The 20046-nt window shown below is 50.7% G+C and overlaps 1 protein-coding gene across 4 annotated transcripts in view; it reads right to left on the reverse strand.

Moving 5' to 3' along the window:
- Window positions 1-20046, reverse strand: part of DPP6 (dipeptidyl peptidase like 6) — an 846122-nt gene that overhangs the window by 128273 nt on the left and 697803 nt on the right. For all 4 annotated transcript variants that reach the window (XM_074366690.1, XM_074366691.1, XM_074366689.1 and 1 more), the window contains exon 7: window positions 16600-16681. In XM_074366690.1, the coding sequence (XP_074222791.1) occupies window positions 16600-16681 (82 nt within the window). The remainder of the gene's footprint in view (window positions 1-16599; window positions 16682-20046) is intronic.

Here is a 20046-nt window from a genome sequence, read left to right on the forward strand (position 1 = left end):
TGCTCTGACCTCCATCCCGGACCCAGACAGACATGCTGCTTTCCACCATCAGTACAGCATCCAGTAAACAACACGAGACGCTCAACCCTCACTGTAGACCAGGCTTTGTGCTGGAGGGTTCTGCCCACCTGTAGGCTAACGGGAGCGTCCTGAGCACGTGTAAGGTGGGCCGGGCTAAGCTGTGCTGTGCGGTGGGGCAGGGGCAGGGGCAGTAAATGCATTTTGACTTAGGAGTTTTTCAGTTTACGATGGGTTTATTGGGCCGTAACCCCACTGGAAGCCAAGGAAGATCGGTGCTACAATCCACATTAAGTGTAGAGGCTGTCACCTCACACAAATTCCTGTTAGAGGCACCCAGTCACCACCCTTTAATCCTGAAAAGGCAGTGGAAAAGTAAGGAGAGGTAACAGTTCTCAAACAGAAGTGGCGCAGGGGGAGGAGGGCGGTGAGCTGTGCGTCCAACGCCCTGAACCTCTCACTAACGCGGTGGGTGCGTCTCTGCTCAGAACCTGCAGCGATGCCCGCGTCACGGGAGTGGCAACTGAGAACCCCTGGAGGGCGACCCCTGGCCACGCTGGTGCTTCCTGAGCCCAGACACTCATAAAGGATTTCCCTCCAGCACCGGAGAGTGTCCTGTGCACATGAGGACACAACCTGAAAGAAAAAGCTGGTCACCAAGTGAGGAAGGGAAATCGTGCTCATCGGCTGATCTGGACCACAGCGAAGAGCCGTGTTTCCAAGCGCCTGCTGCGTCCGGTGCGTCATCGCCACCGCGTGGTGCGAGTGCACGCACTCCCCCGGGCTCTCCCAGTAATCACGCAAAGCAGGCATCTTAATCATCCTCGTTTTGTGGACAAGGAAACTGACTCAGAAGGTTCAAGGTCAGAAAAGTAAGAGGGTCACTTGGCTCCGAAGTCTGTGTCCTTCTGTTTTGAAATTTTCTCATCCTTTGAGCCAGAATTCTATCTTTGGCTCAGATTCAAGACACTCTCGGGTTTCTCCTTCCGCATCAGCGGCCAAGGGAGAAAGCTAACATCCACTACACCACGCGAGGCTCCGGCAGCCCTCCCAGCACCCCGGGGGTCCTCTACCCCTTACAGGGCAGGAGACCAAGGCTCCGAGGGGTCCTTGAAATCACACGGCCCCGTGAGCGGCAGGGCCGGGCTGGATGGAAGCCCGGCAGCTGCTGACCTTGACTGTTCCCTTCACCGCAGGAGCGCGTCCCAAGGTCTGGTTGAGCGCCACCCACCCAACGCGTGTCTGGGTGTGCTCTGAGAGCCACCGGCGCTGCTGGCGCTGTTGCACACGCTATTTTCCCCAGTCGTTTCTCTCTTTCAATGTAAGCGAGTTGCACTTGTAAGGGACACTTTGTCTCAGTGGCGTACGGAACACCAGTGTTCTCAGCAGAGAAGGGGTGGTCGGCATAAATAAACAGCAACAAAACAAGACACTCTTTCTAAACCTGCCCAGGCCTCCAGGGCCGGGCCTGAGGCTTAGCGCTCTTTGCGATTTTGGGGGTTGGGGCAGGGGGGTAGTTAGGCTTATTTATTTATTTATTTTGATGGAGGTACCAGGGATGAACCCAGGGCCTCGTGCAGGCCAAGCACACGCTCTACCACTGAGCTGTGTCCCCTCCCCCATCTCTCTGCTTAAAAGGAGACCAGTGGGCCCTGGGGGCTGTCTGGGTCCTTCTCCTGGACTAAAAGCTGACGTTTGAAAGAGAACTGAACACGGAATGACTTCCTCACTGTGTGCTTCAACCCTCCTCAACGCTTCCTCATGTAGAACCTAAACTCACGTCCAGACCATCCACCCAGTGCTCCTCACTTTGTTCTGTAAGATTAAGGGCCCCCATCTGGGGGGTGTGGAGAGAAACCGGCTTAAGGAAGTGTTTGGGTAGCATCAAAACACTGTGACGTTGCTGCTCACAGGTGGTTTCTGCGCAGCCAGGATAGGATGGTGCATCGCGAAACAAAACCCTGGGAAGTGTTCCTGGCCTCACCAGCCTTGCTTTATCCACCTGGCACAACAGGAGGGTGGCGCCACAGGGAGCACGCGATCGCAGGTCCTTAAGGCAGTGGGCTGCCTTGTATGCAGAAGGTGCGCAAAGACCACTGAATGAGCCGGGCTCATTATGGCCAGTGTCACCAGGGGGCAGAGATGAGAGCAAGTGGAGCCAGGCTTCCTTCCTGTCCTCCACACTTCCACTCACTCCAATCAGGCTGAAATGAGAATAAAGGCAGCTGCAGAGGGGAATGACCCTGGGCCTGGGTGCGAGGTCTGCGCAGAGGGTGGCGGGGGAGGAAGCCAGCCCCTCTTCTGGCGCCTTGTGGTCCCGGCTGCAGGTTGCCCGTCCCGGCTGGTGGCACCATTCCTCCCCCTCCCTTAGGCTGCGACGGCTCCACAGGGAAGACAGCTCCACTGGCCAGGAGCGGACACAGATCACTTTTCTTCGTCGTTGGGACGGACAGGTTACTGACAGTGTGACAAGCTGTGCTGCCCACGTGCCGAGTCCTGGACGAGCCCCCCCGAGCTCCAGGACTCACCTAAACCCTGCTCACTGTCCCCACGGTTCTACTGCGTGTTTGTCATTGGTGCCGCTCCCGACGGAAGGCTGACACTGCCCTGAAGGCAGCCTCATGAGCCTTACTGACGGCTCCTTCTGGGAAAGGAAACAAAACTCTGCGTGGATGTCCTCCAGATGCCCTCACACTGACCGATGGTAACCTAGGCGTCTGAGCACACACATTCTTTCAAAGGATGCTAAGGTTTCATCTGTTCACGTTGATGAAAAGCTTAGTAAAATTAACGCGGCACGTTCTAGGCCACCTGGACGACCGTCCAGCAAACAAGTCCAATCACCTAGTTACTTGCGCGGTTACGTTCACAAGCACGTGACCGCCAACAACACGACTCCAGCTGCCCTGGGCCGGCGAGACAGTGGCGTGTAAGTAGTAGATTTCTGCCAAGCAAAGCAACCATAATTTGGTGCTGTTTTGTTCCAAAGATGGTCCCTCAGCAGTCGAGTGAGGAGAAGGCCCGGGGACCTGGGTCGCAGCGCGGTGCAGGGTGAGGCAGGCAAGGAGCAGAGAAGGTCGCGCCCGGAACGGCCGGCATCATAATCACACTTCAGCCGCAAGCCGGGCTCCGCGCAGCACCAGCGCTGGAAGCTGACTGCAGCTTTTCGGTTTGTTGGTTTTATAGGTTTGTAGAAGTTAACTGGTAAATTACACTTGGCTTTATCAGTTATGTAGGTCTACACCTGGTTTTGTGTTGGTCCCTGTTTAAGTACCATTTTAATAAAGTGATGTAAATCTACTTCAGTAATGTATTTATTCATATTAGTAGATCAATTTTATTCATGAACATAGATGCAAAAGTCCTAAAGACAGTATTAGTTTGAAAAAATCCAGCAAAATGTGTATGTCTTTAAGAAAGTCGGATTTGTCTAGTTGGATTTATCCTAGTAACGTGGCTGGGTCTCTGTTGATCAATAAAATATTACACAGAGAGATTAAAGAAGAAAAGCTGTGTGGGTCATCTCAACAGACACAGAAAACACACTTCAAAATTCAAAATCCATTCAAGATAATGAATAATTGAACACAAACCACAACAGCAAAAACAAAAACAAAACAAAGAGCAAAACTTCAGCACAAACTAGAAATAGAAATGACCCTCCTGGAACTGGTCCAGGGCCGTCTACCACGTAAGCTTGCAGCAGCTTCACAGTAAACGGTGGAAGCGTTTCCTTCACGATCAGACAGAAGACAAGGACTGGATTCCTACCACCACCATCCTACTCCACATAGTGCTGGTGGTCTGAGCACAGCACGGCGAGGCAGAGAGAGAGGAAGAGAGAGCAGGGTGGGAAGGAAGAAACAAATGTGTCCCTGTTTGGAGAGGCTACGATCACCTAAATCCACAGTCCAGAGAAACCACAGATGAACTATTGGAATTAAATGAGGTTAGCAAGTCTGATGGGTATGAAATCATATAAAAAGGCAACTACGATTCTATTCACCAGCAAATATAAATTCAAAAAATTTCATTTTAAAAAATGAAATAAATGCAGTAGTTCCAAAAATACTCTAATACCTAGGAATAAACGTAAGTCAAATACGCACAAGAAATTTATGGGGAAAATTAAAAGACTTTAGTGAAAGACACTTTTTGAAAAAGTAAATAGGCAGCTATACCAGGTACTGGAAGGGTCAGGAGCTGAAGGTTATAAATTCTCCCACAACCGTGTATGGATGTAGCGCAGCTCCAATGTCTCTCCCCAAAGAGATCCTAAGAGAACACACACACACACACGAAGTACCAAAGATGATGGCCAGGACGCGCCTGGAGCTCAGCAGGCACTCCTGGTGCAACAGACACAGCGACCCCGACTGATGACAGGATGCGTCACACCTACCACGAAGCTACCCTCACTCGGGACGTGTGGTTCCGTCCCATCAGCAAACAAGAGGCCAGCGGGTCAGCGCAGAGTCTGAAACCAAACCCCTGCACACACGGAAGACGACAAATGGCAGAGGCAGCCCTGAAGATCAGTGAGAAGAGGAAGTTGCTTTTCAATAAATGGCTCTGGGACAATGATCATTCCCATGGAAAAACAATTGCGAGTCTGCTCCACAGCCCACCCCAAAGTCCATTTCAGGTGGAGTAAAGACCTACGGGGGAAAGACGAAGTTACAAAGATGGGAGAAGGTATTTAGGAGAATGTCTTTTTGCTCCCAGGTTAGGCAAGAATCTCTTTTAAAAAGACATAAATGCAAACCATAAATGCATAAATTTGATTTCAGTGAAATTAACATCTTTTCCTATCCAAAAATATCAAAACAAGAGGGAAAGGATAAACTATAAATCACAAGAAAATAGGGGCCATAATAAAATGGACAAACAATTAGAATTCAGAATATATAAAGAAATTGTACGTATCAACGAGAAAGGGACAAACTACCCAAAAGAAAAACAGGTAAGTCCTGAACAAGCATTTCACAGAAGACGTAACATGAATGGTAAATATGCCTATGAAAAATGCTCTGCCTTGATCAAGCATATGCAAATTAAAACCCACAGAAGCTTTGGCACGTGAGACCCAGGAAACATGAGCAAAATGTACTGAACAACACTAAAGACATTTTAAACTAACTAAAAATAGCCTGCATATCCATGGACAGGAGGCCAGATATACTCACTGGAACATATTAGTACAATGGACTACCATACAGCACTGAAAAAGGTTCAGTTACAGCTACGTGTACCAGTATTCACAATGATCATGGTGTTGAGTGCAGAAATCAAGGAACAGGAGTGTATACAAGTATATACAAGGTATGGTAACTGTTACTTAAAGTTAAAACCATAACCAATATGTGGTTTAGGGATTCATCAGTATGTGGTCAAACTTTTGAAAAAACCACAGGGAAGCATAAGGAAAATTCAGACTCTGGTGGTCTGGTGGGGGAGGGGAGAGACAAGTTCCACGCTTCATGCTGAGTGGAGGGTCTGTGAGTGACTGTTTCATTATTCTTCACACTTCACACATATTCTGTCTTTATAAAGTATTTCATTAACACACAAAAATGCGTCTGAAACAAAAAAGAGTTACATGTAGAAAACTAAAAAAAAGTTTAGGCCACGCCCTAGGGAGGGAACATCCAGAGGTCCTTCTGTTTAATCCTCTAAAAAGGTTCTGTGTGTCCCAGGAGTGAGCACACTGCCCCGGGACCAACAACCCACTCTTACGGGAGGAACACTTCATTCCGGCTGGGGCTCGGGGTCCGCTTGGGGGCTCTGGCAGCTCATTTTCAGAAGCCGCGGAGATTTCAGGTGGAAATACCACGGTGACGTCCGTGTTTCATCTCCTCGTAGCGTGTGAGGAGGGAGAAAGATAAGGGTGTCAGATTAATTACACCGGAGGCTGAATCAGGAGACAGCCAGCTTCTTGATATCGCAAAACAGTTCTTATGGGCAGCCCTGAATGCGAATACAGCGTTCACGGTCATAACAGCACTTCGCATCTGCAGGGCATTTACGAGACTTTTCAAAGACTCTTCATAGACACGAACTCATTCGGTCTGGAGATAAGTCACCCTGGATGAAGACACTGAGCCCTGATGCGCCGTTCGGTGCAGAGAAGGAAGCGGGGACGTCATCTGATCCCACCATGAGTTTGTGCTCTTGGACAAGCGCCTCTCGTTTTCTGACCCTCCACGTCCTCACTGCTGACCTGAGACATGATGAGCACAGAAGGCGGTACGTGTGAGACGCCCAGCGTGGGGGAAGCGCTGTGCCCAGCGTGTGGGGCGCCCCGAGCAAAGCATCGCTGTGTTATCAGAGATTATGTCCCAAGCCAAGCAGGCGCGCAGTGGCCACCTGCTGTCTGAAGTCCGGCTTTTGTTATTTACGGCTGCCTTTTCACTTACAGATTTGATCAGAAAAAATCACAAGAAATTAATACTGTATAAAACATCCATCAATGTGGGCAATGACTCCTCGCCCGGGGTTAGAAAGAAAAGAAAACACAAGAATTTTGTAACATCCTGGTCTTAACTTTGAATCGGCCGGGACCACGGTCAAATGCAGTGCGGTCAGCATCTGCCCGGAGGTGTCTGCTGACCTAACGGGGTACGACGCCTTTCGGAAGGGACAGTGTCACCGGGAATTTTATGTGTAACGCACCCTTTGCTATAGGCCTGGTGATTAAAAGCATAATCTCACAGTTTCTTTGTTTCTTCATAAAGTTGTAGACGGTGTCCGTGAGGCTTCGGCGTTTATTGAAGAGGCCGTGCCGTTCCCACCCTGCCTTCCAGCATCTAAACTCATGACACTGAGGTCTGACCGCACAAGAGAAGTTCCCAGGACCTTTCACACGCGGCGGTGCCCGCGCCCCGCCTGGAGCAAACACACCGGGATCCCGGGCTCAGGGCCCAGACACGCGCTTTAGGCAAGTCCAAGCGTAGCTGGGTCATGAACCGCTAGCCCAAACAATCGCCTCCCGCCACAGCCTTTGTCTTCACTGAATGCGCACCAGGCCGTTGGACCCTTGGCCAATAAAATTTTAGAGCTGTGGGAAGACAGGATTTACAGGCTCTGCCACCTCGCTGGGAGATTACAGAAACGCTGGCAAGTCTCCTTGTGACACAGGAGGGGAAAGGCAGGCCCACCGGCTGCCTGACAGGCCGGCTTTGTGGTGACACTGACTCACCGTTCAGACACGACTCAGCAGGGGTGTGGGGAGGAGGCTGGGGCCACGGGACAGAGAGATGTGCTAACAGCGCCGCGCCGTTAGGTTCCGTCAGCCTGGAGTCGACCGTTTGCTTCCCCGCCAACTGATTAACTCATGCTTTTATTCATTCTGTGCCTTTTTGACAGGAAGATTTTTGGAGTCCGCTAATCTTGGAGGGCAGTGACACAGGAAATTTGAAAGACAGAATTCACTAAGCAAGTCCAGCATGAACCTTGGCACGGGGTGGTTGGGTTCACAGGGAACAGAGCGCAGTGACTTCAGAGCACATTTCAGTGACTCAAGTTCCATCAAAGATTCACACTTCTTGGCTAACTTAAAACATACGAGCTTGCATGGCCACGGAGAAAAGTAGTTTAATTAAATAAAGATAGGTACATGCAATTATCATTTTTTTTTAATCTGGAAGTTTACTGGAACTTAACTGAGCCTGATGTCACATCGTGGGTGGTTACAACACATCTGGAGGCTGAAAAGGCTAAGATTTAAGGGAGGCAGGGCATAAGTCACGGCCTCGGATGGAGGCCAGCTGCAGCAGGTGAAAATACAGGGAAATTTTTTGACCAATGCTTGTTGGGTTTACGCTTAAATCTGAAAAGATAATTGATTTCCACGTTGGGTAAATAACATGCCTTCATTGATTAAGTCCCTCCTTCAGCCTCTGGACCCTGAGTCAGCGCTCACTAACAGCCAGCCTGTCCCTCAGGGCTGAGAAGACGTTAGCGCACAGGAGAAGGTGCCTACTTTACCCTGAAGGAGCTCATTGCCGGCTCGGACCCCCGAGTGAAGCGCGGGGATGGCGTTACTGGCGGTGGTCCCTCGCCCAGGCATGGCTGTGGGTGAGGATCTGGGAGAGTTTCCTGGGGGCAGAAGGTGTCTTTAACCAGGAAGGAAGGTTGGGGTCGGGGCAGGGGGTGGGATTATGGGTGTGTTCTGGACCGACACAGGTGCAGAGGCAACAGGGTCCGGGACGTCTGGGGAGCTGGACAGCGTTCGTTATGGCCGGCCCTCGGTCTGGGAGGGGTAGGCCAGCATCAGGGGAGCACCTCGGGGGTCAAGGAGTCTGGGCTTGACCGTAAAGGCAGTGCAGCAGGGGAGGATTTTATGCAGCAGAGAGACAAGCTCGCTCAGTTACAGAAAGGAGAACATTCTGGAACAGGCTAGATCTGGGGAGGCGGGCAGAGCCGGCAGCTGTAACAGGAATCCAGTGTGAGGTGACGGTGGAGTGTAGAGGAGAGGAGAGGATGGGTTCTAATTGTACCGAGAAAGCAGACTTCACAGGACTTGTTGATGGTCAGCTCGAGGGTGAGGTCGGCGGGAGTCATGGACGCCAGGTTTCTGCCCTGGGCAGTGGAGGAGGTGGTGGCCCCTCCAGTGAGGAGCGGGCACCGCCAGAGGAGCCTCCCTGCAGGAGGCTTGGCAGAAACAATGGCGAGCTCCGGCTGAGTCCGGGTCCACTGAGATGCTTGGGTGCAGCTCAGAACGGACCCAGGAGATCGGGGCACACCCAGGGCGGAAACGTCAAACAGAAGTGTTGGCCTGGGCGGGGCTTACCAACACGCGTGATTTACACTAATTAAACCAGGGCCAACTGCGGAAATTAAAACGTAATTCCAGCTCTTAATGGCCTTCAAGTCATTACGGTAAAAACTATAACTGTTCAGACAAACGAAGAGGTTTCCAAATTGAAGCACAAAGAGAAAAATCAATTCACAAATTTGCTAATTGTTTTTATAAGTGGAAATAGCTGAGTTGAACTAGATTTTAGCCATGATATACGTAACAGAAACACGGTGTAAAATAAATAAAATGGGGTCTGTTTGTTTTAAACTGACTCATTACGCTCGCTTGGATCTCTGTTGTCTCGTGAGGAGGTACCCGCAGTCCCCAGGAGTCAGGCAAGTGAAACGAAACCTTGGGGGCTGCGGGAGGAACCACGTCGAAGGGCAGACAGAAGACGCTGGTGTCCAGAGCGGTTCTTTTCCAAAGTGAAGCAATATGGCTTTCCAGCACTTACAGCTGATTTCCAATAATCCATAAGGGCTGGTACAGTGCTGTAAAGGAGGGTCCCGGGAAGCCTGTTATGAAGAAGAGGCAGGAAGAATAACTCGCACACAGCTGACCGAGACGCTGCTCATGCTGCTGACGTCTCCGGACGTTCGTGGAAGCATCTCGCATCACGTGAGCCACGCATGTTGGGTCCGGCGCCCCGCCCGTCTCCGTGGACTCCGCCAGTCCGGACGGAGCCCCAGGGGGATGAGTGAGGACACACGCCAGTGAGGTCTGACTGCGCCCTCCGGCATCGGAGCAAAACCACCGTGTCCTGGTGGGGGAAGGAGGGGGCCTCGTACTCCGAAATTCCTGGGGAAAGCCAGGGGGTTCCGGCCCTCCGGGCAGAACACTCAGTCCAGCCTGCTCTTTTTGACAAGTTTTAAATAATGGAAACTCACATCCTTGTTTTGAGACCCTTCACAGCATAATAAACATTTTAAGAAAAAAAAAGTCTGACTAAAAAATCCAGAAATCCTTCTATGTAGCTCAGGGTCTGAACCACTGCGTTAATTAAGCATCAGACGAGTTGTTAAACCCTCAGATTTTTAGTTTGTAACATCAGGTTTTTCTAATTTCCATGGATGTTGAACCTTGTATCCATAAATTTGACATTTAATTTTGCTTTCCCGTCTGGGAACTGCTCATCTAACAGGTAAGAGTTTGCTGAGAAGCCGGACTCCGCTCAGTGGAGCATCGGGGCGGGGGAGATGAAAACGTAAGAAAAACATTCTTAGTCCTTGAAGAGCTTCCATTTGGACGGGGAAGGGAAGTTACTCAAAAGTGAAATAGTTGAATAATAAAACGAGGGAGCTGATGAGCGGCCACAGTAAGCGGGAATGACAGTATTACAGCAGTTCAGAGGGAGAAAGCCAGGGTCACTCCACGGAGAGGAGGAGACGGGACCATTACGTTGACCTTTCCCAGCTGTGAAACCTTTCAGGAATTATGATAGAGAGGTGTTCCCTCCACCCTAATGGGAGAAGCCCACAGAACAGCCCGTAAAAGCCCATTCCGAGCGGCACAGACAGTGTGGGTCACCCCAGAGGCTCCTGGAAACACCCCCAGATGCCCAGAACCTGCTCCATCCACAGAATGGGGGCAGATGGGTTTGCCTGTGGCTGCAGATGCACCCGTGGTCTCAGCCCCCACATCCTAATGTCTAAAAAGGTTACTTTTATTTATTATTTTATTGCCTTGTTGCATTATCTAAGGAATCCATCATTGAATGCACTCTTTCTTAATGCAGAACCCTGGTCCTGAAATTCTCTAACCTAATATTCCCAAGGCAGATGTGGGCGCCCTTCTAAATTAGATTTTTTATAAAAGATAGTGCATTGCTTCCATCACAATTGCATTAGGGAAACTCTGATGAGGAAGAGAACATGGTTTACCTTCATAGACCTACGTGCACCACTAGGTCAGGCCCAGCTTTCAACCCCAAATCCACCTTTTTCTTAATTGCTTTGGCTTACAAGTAAATTCTGGAAAACCTCTCCTGCAGGTTTGCAGGAGAGCCAGGCAAAGGGCACAAGCCTGGTGCTTTGAAACCAGCGGGAATGAAGGCACCGTCACCCTAGGGACCAGTTTATTCACATTTGCACCTCCATGAAAAACACCACACGTCACCCTTCTCTCGGCTGGGACACGTCTGTTGAGTGGAATTCTTAAACCTTGTATTTGACGATACATTTTCTTCTCAATTTTTAATAAATATAAAATGCTACTTATCCGAGAAAATTTTAGAAGTGGGTAACATGCTCATAATATGGCCAGCGCCACACAGTCACCCTTCCCCACAGGCAAAGTCACACCAAACAGCTCACTGTCAGTCCTGATCTTAGGTAACAGCTGGTGTGTTTTCCACGCTCACATACCGTCTACCTACGTTCTTTTGATGGCTGTGTAACAGCTTATCCTGTCAACGTACCATACGTCACCAAACTGCTCTCCTGTAAACACTTTGGCTTTAAAACCATCATTACAGATAACAGAATTACGAATGTCTTTGTTTACATGGCTTTTGGCTTCTCTTTGAGGAGCTTCTCTGCCGAAGTGCTGGAATGTCTTTATGACTCTCACCACGTATTTTCATGCTGTTCTGAGAATGAATTTCCCTTGTGCCCCTCCCTACATTCATACGGCAGAAGGTAGACAAAAATCTCCACCGAACCACAATTCACTAATGACACAGTTTTTGTCACTCCCTCTTTAATCCCACACGGAAGAAAGCTTTTGTTTCTGCTTTTCTGAAGCCGCCTTTGTGTTCTGAAATCCCAGTATCTGCAGAGAACCTTCTGGTCAAAGGGGAAGCCCTGGCAAGCACTTCCTACTTGCCCAGGTCTCCGCCGTGGTCAGTGGTACGTCCGTTGCTCTGTCCCATCCATTCAGGTTAATGGCTGAGAACTGAGCTTATTTACTTGAGTGCAAGAGAATATTAAAGTGATTGAGTCCCACGGAGCCAGGAAGTGATAACGTACGGCGTTGACTTCGAAGGGCACCCTTGGTGGGGCTAGTAAATCACTCACCAAGCATCCCCATCCATTATTTGAGGACACATGAGGCGATTTCCATCCCGGTGAATTAATTTCTTGGCTACTGTCATGGACTTCAGGGCCCATGATCAATGTTTTTACAATGAATACCAAATTAACCCAAACTGATTAGAGGCTTTTATAAGTTATTAATGGGATGTCACTCCGGTCCAGTCCTTCCTGTGCCTACGACGTTTCATTAAATAATCTCCTCTTGCTGGAAAGATCAATCTTCCTCCCCTCGTTGGACTTGTCAACGTCGATGGAACGCTCCCTGCTGGCTTTCTTACTCAGAACTGGGCGAGCGGTAATGCCCTTGGGGCTGTGACCTGGGGGAGGCAGCTCACCTGTTTCTGCTCAGTTCCCGGGGTTGGGGGGGCGCTGCCGGAAAGGAGAGAAAGCAGCTGAGCAGCGAGAGCGCCCAGGGCTGAGGGATGCGGTTTACAGGAGGGAGAAGGAGGCAGGAGGTCCTACCGGCCTTTGCTTTTAAGGGTCTGCCCCCGCCTCCCACTGCATTGAGATGGTAACTGACACACAAGGAGTAAGTTTAAGGTGAGGAGAGTGTTGATCTGTTACACGTCTCTGCTGCAAAACGCCTGCCATCACAGCGCCGGCTAACACCTCCGTCCAGCCACTTAGTTACCATTTCATCAGTCAGACAGGAAGACAAACACTGTATGATCTTGCTGACGTGTGGAACCTAAAAAACCCGAACTCACGGAAACCGAGAGCTGGACGGTGGTCGCCAGGGCCGCAGGGTGGCCGGGGGAGGGCGGGGAGGTGCCGGTCACAGGCAGGAGCTCCCAGGCAGGGGCAGGGTAAGTTCCGGGGCCAGCGCCCAGGCGTCTTACACAGAGAGCATTCTCTCTGCCCCGGGGACAACCTGGGGCAGCGCCAGGGCAGGGGAAATGTCGCCTGATGACAGTCTTTCCAAGGAGACAGCTGCTTGAAAACCTACATGGAGCGAAAGCCTCAGAAGGCGACGGTGCATCTCCTGAGCAGCCTCCCTGCCCTGCGGGTCGCAGGGGAGGCGGCCCTCGGACACCACCCAGCCCCTCGGTGACATCCGGCATCTCCCCGCTCCGGCAAGCCCAGCCTCGCTCGCCTTCCCACACATTCGGGCCCTCATTTCATGGAATCCTTACTCTCTTCTCATTCTCCGCATCGTGGTGGAGTCGTAGCCGCCCTTCATCAGAGCTTCCTTCTCACCAGGCGTGAGCAGACTGACCTGATCCTCACAGCGGCTCCCCACAAGACACGCGCTGTTACCTCCCGTCTACAGATGAGGAAACTGAGGCTTCGAGAGGTCATCTTAATCAAGATCACGCCTTCAGGAGGTGCCAGAAGCAAGATCAGAGTGTGCCCCCTTGACTCCAGAGCTTCTGTTATAAACGGCCCTTGGTAGCCAGAACAAACTAGATACAGCTTCCTTCTTCGAAGGCTTAAGATGAGGACCCGCAGACTCTGAGACGGATGAGGTGGTTGGGATGCCAGATGGGGCTCCCGGGTTCACATCTGGGCTGGCTCCCGGGTTCCCACTGTCTCGCTCGGGGTGTGGCGGCAGGTGTCCTGGCTCCACCTCCCAGCCTTTGAGCTCAGTGTTGCAAGGTGAGCGCCACCCACTGGGCCCTTCTCTCTGTACTTGTCTGTCCTGCCGAGAGCTGAGGGTCCTCCCCACGGTGCCAGGCCTTCTGCAGACGTCCACACCTGGAGCTGCACGAAGCAGACACTCTCCAGCCTCCCTCTTTACCGCCCTGCCCCTCACCCCATCTGACAGTGTTCTGGGCTTTCAAGAACAACCTCTTCATCTAGCATCTTATGCTGAATTACTGACACTTTGGTAGCGTGAATTTTTACAATGTTAATGAGCTATTTTTAAAAACCTTGTTTTCTCTAACGCGTTAACTCCAAGGCTCTGAAGTGACCCAGAGTGAGTGCAGACGCCTTCAGCTCAGATTTTTCTGAATCCTTCACCGACTCACAGAAACGTGTTAAGATGCTGTCTGGGGAGGAGGCAGCGTGAGCCAGCGCTAGTGGACGGGTGAGGTAAGACCCTCGCCTTTGTTGTTGCTGTTGACGTGTTAACAAGAAGAATAACCTCCTCTGACAAAACAGAGTGAAGCAGGTGAGAACGCAGCACCGGGACCAAAGGCGTCACACGGAGTGGATTTTCATAGCTTAGCTTCCTTAGAATGGATGCAGTCCTCCAGAGCCACGGCGGTCACGTCCCAGGCCTAAGACGTGTGACTGCCACCAGGGCAGAGGCCGGCCCAGGGCTCTGCACAGGCAGCCCTCCAGGGGCCGCAGAGAATGCAGGTGCAAAGGTCTCCTGGAGGAAAGGCTGCTGGAACCCAGGAAGGAAGGCCTGGTGGACACACAGGCCTGGGGAGCCCGCAGTGCCAGCAGGTGACCTAGGTCATCCCTGGAAGGAGGCCCAGGCTCCAGGTCCTGGCCGAGGGTCACAGCCGAGCAAGCAGGGAGCGGTCCACGAGGCCTGCCTGCTGGGCGGGCTCTGTTCCAGAGGAAACATTTCATCCAGACTGGAGGACCCAAGAGACCTGGGCAGGTACCCATCTCCCGCAGCCCCCACTGCGGACAGGATGCCACACCTAGAGAGGACGGAGAAGGGTTGGGGAACACATCTTGGGAGCACCGTTTCAGGCACGAATTTCTAGCAGAATGGCGGCGTCCCTAAGGTCAAGGTTGTCCGTCTCCTCTAACAATGCGGGGGCCAACCGGGCAGTACTCACCAGCTACGACGCGATCTGAAGGCCCAACACAGCTTACTAACTGAGGGCCATGTAGCGGCTTTGGAGAAAGTGCCTTTAAGGCCGTCCTGGTGCCTGGTGTCGCCTTCCTGTGACGACGGGGTTCCCGCCCGCGTGCATCACTGCGACCTCCCCACACAAGGAGGGGCCGCTGCGGGGCCACTGCTGGGAGAGCGCTGGGTGAACTTGGGGTGCAGCTGCGCTCTCTGCTCCCAAAGGAGACTTACTCATTTCAGTCTGACTCATTGTAATTAGAGTGGCTTTCCTTTGGGGAGCAATATTTACTTTTTAAAATAAAATGGCAATGAGAGATTTGTTAGTGTTTGCAAGGCCTGCCTGTGGGTTTGAATTTTCCTTGCCAAGACTGTGCGCTGGGGGCGCCTCTCGGTGGGTTGCTGGCCCCGGGACTCAGGAGTCCCCAGGGGAGGACGGCCGAGAGGGCACGTGACCCCGACAACGCGCACTGCCGGGCCCCTTACGGCACGAGTCTGCTGACTCCCGCCCCCGCACACAGGGCGCTCTGTCAGCAGTCATCTGCGCTGCCTGCTGCACTCCGCACAGGGACCGCAGAACAAGAGCAGCGAAGTTAGAAAGCTTAAAACCCAAATTTCCATGAGCACCTCAGTGCGCCTGGCAGTCAGCCCAAACGTCAGCGCTGACCGCTTCACCGAACCTTCACTTCCTCGGAGCAGAAAAGAGGCTGAACCGCACTAACGGATGGCAACGTCCTGAACAACTACGTCGGTTCTGGCCATTTGCCTCCGTCCAGTAGTTCTACGTTCAGGGCCTGAGGACCACGGGGACACACCGCTGAGGATAATCACTCTGTTCGCGCATCGCTTCTGACCTCGGCAGATCTTTCCTGAGTGCCAGGTGCTGGGCCAGGCACTCAGAACACACAGGTGACAATGCTGTTTAATGTGGCCCCAGTGTGATGACAGATACAAAGTGAACAGGGCCACTGAAAGCACGTGATGGCACTTGGTTGTAATATGGTCTTTGAGATGACTCAAAGATGCTTTTAACCATCCTTAGATGAGTATTAAAATAAAAATATGTAATTAAAAATTAAAAAAAACCCACACATGTGACAAATGCTGGATACTGACACTAAAGGCCGCCTGGCCGGGGAGAGACGTACCGACAGGAGATGCGTGTGACAGGAGCCTGTGCAGCGGGACGTGGCGCCGGGGGAGGGGACCCCGCAGTGCGGGCAGGGGTGTCAGGGCAGCGCTCTCAGAGAAGCTGACGCCCAGCTCTGTTGCTAGAGGGGTCTCGTCCGGTTTTGGACAGAGGGAACCCTGGGACTCGAACCACCCTGGAGGTCACCTGGCCCAGACCTTCCACTCACTAGCGGGCTGGCCGATGGCAGCCTGGCAGCCGGTCCACGAACACCCAGGACTGGAGCCCCTGTCTTTAACCATCAGCTCAGAGCCCCTTTCAAGACACCAGCCTGGCCATTCAGTTTCTCAAAACATCTTAGTTTTGCCAATTTGAGTGGGAATCCATGAAGACATCGGGGGTGAACAGACAGGGCGCCCTCGCTGGGGGCACTCTGCAGGCAGACACTTGGGTCGGGGGCCCGACTCCACGAGGGCCTGCGATCCACCTTCTGCATAAAAGCCTCCCAAGGAAACAGCCAGAGGTCCGAGAGCAAAACACAAGAAACCTCCATGACGCCACGCCCCGATGGTTCCCGTACGCAGTCCTTTGATGAGCTCTGACTCATGGTAAGTCTACAGTCCAAACATGCACTTACAGTCGGGGACGGCTTTAAGGCTGTCGGTACCAGAACCAAGGCACACGCGATTCCAATTCCAAGGGGAACGTCCAACAAAAGGAAAGGGAATTTTCCCTAGGCAGGTGTTCTGGTGCACTTTTCCAAAATTTAAGTCACACCAACACAGATTCTCAGTACAGCGCGATAGATTCAGTCTATAAAACGTAAACGTCATCAGCATGGACACTTGGCCACCGAACGCAACGTGCTTACCAGCTGTTGACCCTTCGGGCCCCACCCCGCGTACTGAAGCTTCGCGTCGCTGACTTCCGGGGGGTCTAGACTTTGCGGATCCCTGAGAGGAAAGAAACAAAGCAAACGGTGGGAAACAAGAATCTGCGACGCTGTGATAGTTCCCTTCAGCGGTAGCTCGCCCATTTCTCTTCCACGGTACCACTTTCAGGGGCTCGTGTTATCAGACGATCCATCTCGTTCAGCGCCCATTAGATTCCTTCAGATGGTAGTGTGTGTATATGTGCACATGATTTACACGAAGCTGAAACAGGTCCACCAGTGCCCAACCCAGATAGTAACAGATCCCATCTTTGGCTTTCCTGGAGCCAAACTAAGCATAATGCCAGGGCATTCTGACCTTCCAAAACCAGTGGTCTCAGGACAGGGTCCACCCTTTGGTTCATGATGGGAGGGAGAGCGAGAGAGACAAAGACAGAGACACTGAGGAGAGCAGGAGGGGCAGCCTGAGAGAAGGACTTCTTTGCTTTTACACATCCCTCACTTTTCATTCTTAACTTATTGATCTGCAAAATACCATGCAAAAAGCCCCATCTATGCACTTAAATAAAGATCATAATGAACGGAAGTCGTAACCAAAAAAACCACCTACCAGCTCTATAGACGTTAAACCTTTCAGTCAGTTTTGTAGCTGCCACTGTCTACACACGTGGAAAAGGCTGGTTTTCCTGTTTCTTTCGGATGGTGGGGCTCCCCAGGAGAATTACCCCCATGCTCTGAGGAGCAGGCCAGCCCGTCACCGGGCGGCACCGTTTCCGGGGCAGGAGACGTAGCCATGAATTTGCTCATTCATATGGTCTTCGGCAAAGAACGATGTTGAATTTTAGAAGTTGCTTGAAGCAAGGAGATGAGGCAAGAAGGGAAGGGAGGTGAAACAGGGAGGGGTGTGCTGACTCAGGGCTTGGGTCAGTAGAAAATTCTAAAGTCAATGCTTAATAAACCTTTAAGACCAAACAGAAGACATTTCAGAGTGAAAAGTGCTGGGGAGGTTGGGATGGCCTGCAGCGCGCCCAGGCAGCTCTAGGCGGCGTGGGGGTGGGTGTGGAGAAACCAGGGGGACCTGAAGACAGGTGGTGCGTGCCAAGGAAGGGACGGCACAGGCGACAGGCATCCGCTGGGAAGGCCGACGCCCGGCGCCCAGGCAGTTAGAAGAGGAAAGTGGGGGTCTTAACTGTCTAGGTTCCTAATGAATTTTAACAAGTCTTACCATTTCTATGTTTCTAATATTTCAAAATATTTTTACAAATACGGGTGATTTCCTCTCTAACCTTATGTAGAAAGGCCTCCTAAGGGTGACTCAAAATCCAAAAGTGATCAAATAAAACAGCGATAAATTACATAAAAACTAAAAAATTTTGCATGATCAAAAAAAAAAATCACAAACAAAAGATAACTGGGAAACCGGGAAAAAGTATTTTACCAAATATCACGGAGAAATGACTAATATTCTTTTACATAAAGAACTCTAGTAAGGTTATAAAAGACCAAAAAAAAAAAAAATAGAAATACGAGAAAAAGACTCAACCAGATAATTCACAAAAATATAGAAAAATGGTCCTCAAATGTATTAAAAAGTATGCAAATAGGTGCAAAATTAGAAAAATACAAATGGAAACTATACTGTTATCATTTCTCACCTATAAAACTGCTCCCGCCTCCAAAAAAAAAGAGAAACAAAGGAAAGCAAGACACATTGTGCCGGTGAGGCGGCGAGGAAACAGGTTTCTCACTTTGCTGGTGAGGATGCAAACAGGCACAACCCTTGCAGAGGAAAGCTTGGTGACACCTAACAAAACACACACGTCATTAGCTCTGGCCCTAGAGCACTCCCTAGAAGGCATAACCCCCCAACATAAAAGTACATATGCAGAAGCCAACATCCATCGCAGCTTTGTAATTACAAGACGTTGTAAACAGTATGTGTTTGAATAAACTAGGGCACATACACACAATGGAACACGGTACAGCTGTGAAGAAGGACAGTGTCTATCGACCGATACGGAGTGATTTCCACGACAGGGTTATTTCAGGCAAAGCCCAGCAGAATATCTGCAGTGTGCAATCCACCCTATAAGAAAGGGATCTAAGAGAATACACGGTGTCTCCTTGTTTGTGAAAAAAAGAAATGCGGTGAGCACAAGCCAGAAACCAGAGCTGGGTTACGCGCAGGATGGGCGGGATGGTGGGGGGACCGGGCCGGGTTGCTGGGACGAGAGAGGAGAGACACTCCTCTGGGTGTATTTTGTGGTATCATGCCCTGTCTTGGGCCACAGTAGGGTTTCATGTCTCTTCACCTGCTCCAAAAATAAAACAACTAAAAACAGCCAGGATGTGGGGGAGCCCAGGATGGAAGAGAAACACTAACAACAGAACAACCCCCTTTTACAAATGAAGCACAAAACTACACTGAGGGGGCTGGGAAGCAAAGGACCCACATAAGTAACTTTGGGAAGCAGGATCCTGAGGGCATACACCTGAAGGCAAAGAAGAACTGCTGTCACCTGGTGAGTAAACGTATTTCTCACAGGGTGTGGGCAGCAACTCTGAAACTACTTAATGTAGGCACCAGAAATAAACTGCTCTGCAAACACATAAACATAATGGAGATAATGAAGACCAGACTTCTCACTGTTGGAGACAAATGTTACAAGGAAAGGGTGAAGCTAAAATAAACTGTGTGATGTTGGACTGGAAGCAGAGGTATTGGTATAAACCAATGGTGATATATGTAGCTCCGAAATACAGATAGGTGTGTGTCCACGGGTTAGCATATGCGCATGTAAGTCCTTACTCTGCTCATGGAGAGACCCAGAGCCAATGAGCCCCGGTAACAATGAGCACCCCCAGAGCCCAGATCTTGGTCTCTAAGCACCGTCTTCCAATTTAAAAAATGCAGGGCTCCCCAGAGAAGTAACTGCATCCAGGCTGGAAAAGGGAAAAGGCAGGATGAATCTGGAACACTTTATGGGCCAGAAAGTAAGGAAATACTTGAAAAAGATAGTTTTGTTAATAGAAGGCAGAAGCTAACCTAAAGGAATTTCTCATGGCCAAAGTTGGAATGATATGAGCAACAAAATAACAAATGATAATCCTGGGTTAACCCATAGACTGAAATAAATATCCATGAACCTACACTGATACAAATAGATGATCAAATAAATAACTAAACGGGGGAGGAAAGTCGCTCTTTATTTTTATTTGTGTATTTTTTACTGAAGTATAGTCAGTTTACAATGTGTCAGTTCCTGGTGTGCAGCACAACGCTTCAGCCCTACGTGAACATACCTACACTCCTTTCCGTGCCCTTTTTCATTATAGGCTATTGCAAGACACTGAGCACAGTTCCCCGAGCTCGGCAGCAGGCCCTTGTGGTTGCAGCTCTTTCTCACAACAGAATTCCAATTAATA

This window comes from Camelus bactrianus, chromosome 7 (assembly GCF_048773025.1).
Source record: "Camelus bactrianus isolate YW-2024 breed Bactrian camel chromosome 7, ASM4877302v1, whole genome shotgun sequence".
Taxonomy (NCBI): Eukaryota; Metazoa; Chordata; class Mammalia; order Artiodactyla; family Camelidae; genus Camelus; species Camelus bactrianus.